This window comes from Haemaphysalis longicornis, unplaced genomic scaffold (assembly GCF_048455015.1).
Source record: "Haemaphysalis longicornis isolate Haplotype H1 unplaced genomic scaffold, Haemaphysalis longicornis Haplotype H1 scaffold_2, whole genome shotgun sequence".
Classification (NCBI taxonomy): Eukaryota; Metazoa; Arthropoda; class Arachnida; order Ixodida; family Ixodidae; genus Haemaphysalis; species Haemaphysalis longicornis.
Window position 1 is genome coordinate 216,812,674 of NW_027526295.1, and position 3,060 is coordinate 216,815,733.

Here is a 3,060-nt window from a genome sequence, read left to right on the forward strand (position 1 = left end):
ACTTCCATGCAACAACATTGGACTGCACATAATAGTTTTAAACAGCAAACATGAGACATTTGAAACACATAGTGCAGAGTGGCACATATGTGCTTGCTTTTGCTTACTTTAAAGACCCCACAGGTTTCCTGAGAACTAACTGTAGCCAAGTGTTATTTTCATTTCCTTTCCAGCATACCTCAAGGTAACACAAACGAACAAACCAAATGTCTTTTGTTCTCAACAGACTCTCCAGCTTTATTCTGACTGCTTTGCTTCATTCTTGTTGTTCTCTTTTTTTGGTGGGGCACCTCCAAGATGGAAAATCTTCTTCTGGAGCTTTTGCTGCTTCTTTGCCCGGATCTGTTTCTTCAGCTTCTTCTTTTTCATGAAGCGTTCAGCTTTGGAGCCCTTGAAATCTGTAGCTTCCAACGAAGGATCGTGCTTGCTCGACTTTCCTTTCTTTTGGACGGCATGCCCAGGCTGGGAAGACCTTTGAAAAGGTGTGGCCGGCTTACAGTAGGCCTTCACCCTGAGGGGCCTCCCCGAAAGCTCTCGACCAGTCATCTCCATGGCAAGTGCTGCTCCGTCGAGCTTCTTGAACGTGACGAAGCCGAAGCCTTTCCCCATACCAGACGCCCTGTCCCGAATGAGGCGCACGGCCTCCACCTCACCACACTCGGAGAAGAACTTCCAAACCTCTTCATCTTGAATTTCGTCGGGGAGGTTGCCGACAAGCACCGTTTTCTTTTCACTTCCTTGCGGCTTGGAGGAACTGACAACGTCCACCCTGACAGCGGTACCTTTGACAAACTTGGTCGATGCGTGTGGACCATCGACAGAGCCGCTCTCCGATCCATCAAAGCTTGCGTCGTTTAACTCAGGCGAGTCGTCCGGTCCGAGTTGTTTTCCCTTTTTTCCTCGTTGAGGTGGAAGGCCCTCAGAACTCAGTCTTTTTCCAGCACGACTGTGTTTACGTTTCGCGGTACCTTTTTGCGGCGAGGCGGTCTGGCTTTTCACCTCGGTGTTGCGCAGCGCCGGCCCGACCGGTTGAGGAAGCTCCTTCGCTTTGGCTGCCTTCTTTGTGGGGCTGGGGCTTGTAGAGCCTTTCTCGCCGATGAGATCGGCCACCGCGCCGACTGTATGCATGGCAGATGCTGGTATTTCAAACGTCGAATCGCTCAACACGTGCACGCCAGTAAGCACCTACGCGCGCTACCATGTTTTGTGAACAGTGTTACTTGCCGCACTTGCCGTACTTGCAGATTCTGCTGGTCCTTGCTAAAATAATTATGTTGAAACTCTAACTTCCAAAAGTGCCAGTTATATGTTTAACATTTTAATCTTGTAGTTTAAATTGTTGCTTATAGTTTTATATATATTTCACTGTATCAAAAAAGTTTAATACAACGTTTGTTTACTTTGATTGCTAAGAGATGGCAGCACCGTCCTGTCATTTTTTTTTACGGAGCAGTTGCCTTGTTTCTGCGTTTCTGTTTGCAGCTCGCGCACAGCGTGCGCTTCAGGGCCCGTGTTGTGTAGTGGGGCCTGGAGTTTCTGTAGAAAAGAAAAATCCTGCAAAGTGTGTGTGGGGGACGGGGGGAGGGGGGTGTGTAACTTCATCGTTGGAGGAATGGATGGATAGAAGGACGTACGGCCGGGCGGATAAACGGACAGAGGAGTTGAGAGCCGTTCCACCGGTTATTGCGGTAGTCGTGCGAAATTCGCGCACACCTTTTTCTCCGTTCTTCCGAATCGTTCGGATATCTATGCCGGACACGTGCACCATGACGGCTTTGCACGACCAGGGACGTAGCCAGAGAGGGGAAGGGGGAAGGGGGGGGGGGGGGGGGGGGGGTTAGAACCACCTCCGAAATTTTTTCCAGTCAGCGCACGAGCCAGTCGTAATGCCCCTTTCGCTAAATATCCTCCTTCCGATAACCCAAACCCCCTCCGATAAACATTTCTGGCTACGGCCCTGCGCACGACTGCCGCATTCACTATTGAACGGCCATCACCTGAGTGCATCCTAGCGAGAAAAGCGTCAACGTTTCGTGCGCAGTTAGGAAAACCAGCGAACACGAATAACGATGATGCCGTGCGGATTAGGCTTTCAGAAATGTGGTATAATTTGACTACACAGAGCAAATCGTGCCAGCGTAAACTAACAGATTTCGTCCCAACGTATACACTAACAGATTTCGTTCACTTGCAGGTACATCAAATTTGCGGAAACTGTCGCATTCAGACGTATTTCAAGTTTCGGCTCTGTCTGATCCTGGAAACTGATTTCGCCGTGCTAACCATTTTACAGTTGGTAGACAGGTGAACAGCCTTGTTGTATCTGGTATAGTAGCAAGTAATAGTCAACTGTACTGCGAAGCTTTTTTTATTCTTTGTGCATTTTTACAAAAATAAGGGCCACCAGGAGACTGCACGTTCTTTTTACCCTTTGCTTCACTCAATCTGAAAAGAAGTCATTCGATCAGGAATGCTCTAGTTTTATTTCCTTCCCACCCTGATCTCCCATAATCCCTTCCTTCCCACTCTACATCCAAACACGGGTCCGAGGCTTCGCGCAATGGCAGGAAGGCTCCCCGCGTCTTTATTTTTTGTTATGTTTATTATATTCCTCCTGCAGGCGATTTTTATGTTATGATGACTGCCTTGACGCTTAATTTTTTCTTGTGAAAAATAAGAAACTCGACAACTGTGTTACATTTGTTGCAGATATACTATTATTTATATTTATTTACATTATTTATTACAATTATATATTGTTTAATCGTTTCTATTGATATGTTATATTTTATATTTATTATCAAAAATTTTCCCCCGTTTGACCGTAATCCTGTGTTTTCCTAGTCAAGCTTCCTGAATACCTCCTCCAGACATCCTGTGAACAGTTTTGGCGAGATGGTATCTTCCTGTCGTACGCCCTTTCGGATCGGGAACATGTCGCTTTGCTTATGAAGGATTATCCTGCCCTTACGTCCTTTTTATATGTCCTTTGCAGGTCTCCTCGACTTTTTCAATGCTTTGAGCACTGCTGCCGTGCTTACTGAATCAAACGCTTTTTCG

General features: G+C 46.9%; 1 protein-coding gene across 1 annotated transcript; it reads right to left on the reverse strand.

Annotated features, from left to right (window-relative positions):
• Positions 1 to 207: 207 nt before the first annotated feature.
• Positions 208 to 1,233, reverse strand: LOC144169899 (uncharacterized). The gene has a single exon (XM_077699324.1). It carries the CDS (start codon positions 1,126 to 1,128, stop codon positions 238 to 240), a length of 891 nt encoding a protein of 296 aa, XP_077555450.1. The 5' UTR covers positions 1,129 to 1,233; the 3' UTR covers positions 208 to 237.
• Positions 1,234 to 3,060: the final 1,827 nt, after the last annotated feature.

Bases quoted from the DNA above. Each gene is read 5' to 3' on its own strand.
- LOC144169899 (XM_077699324.1), bottom strand. From the start codon at position 1,128: ATGCATACAGTCGGCGCGGTGGCCGATCTCATCGGCGAGAAAGGCTCT.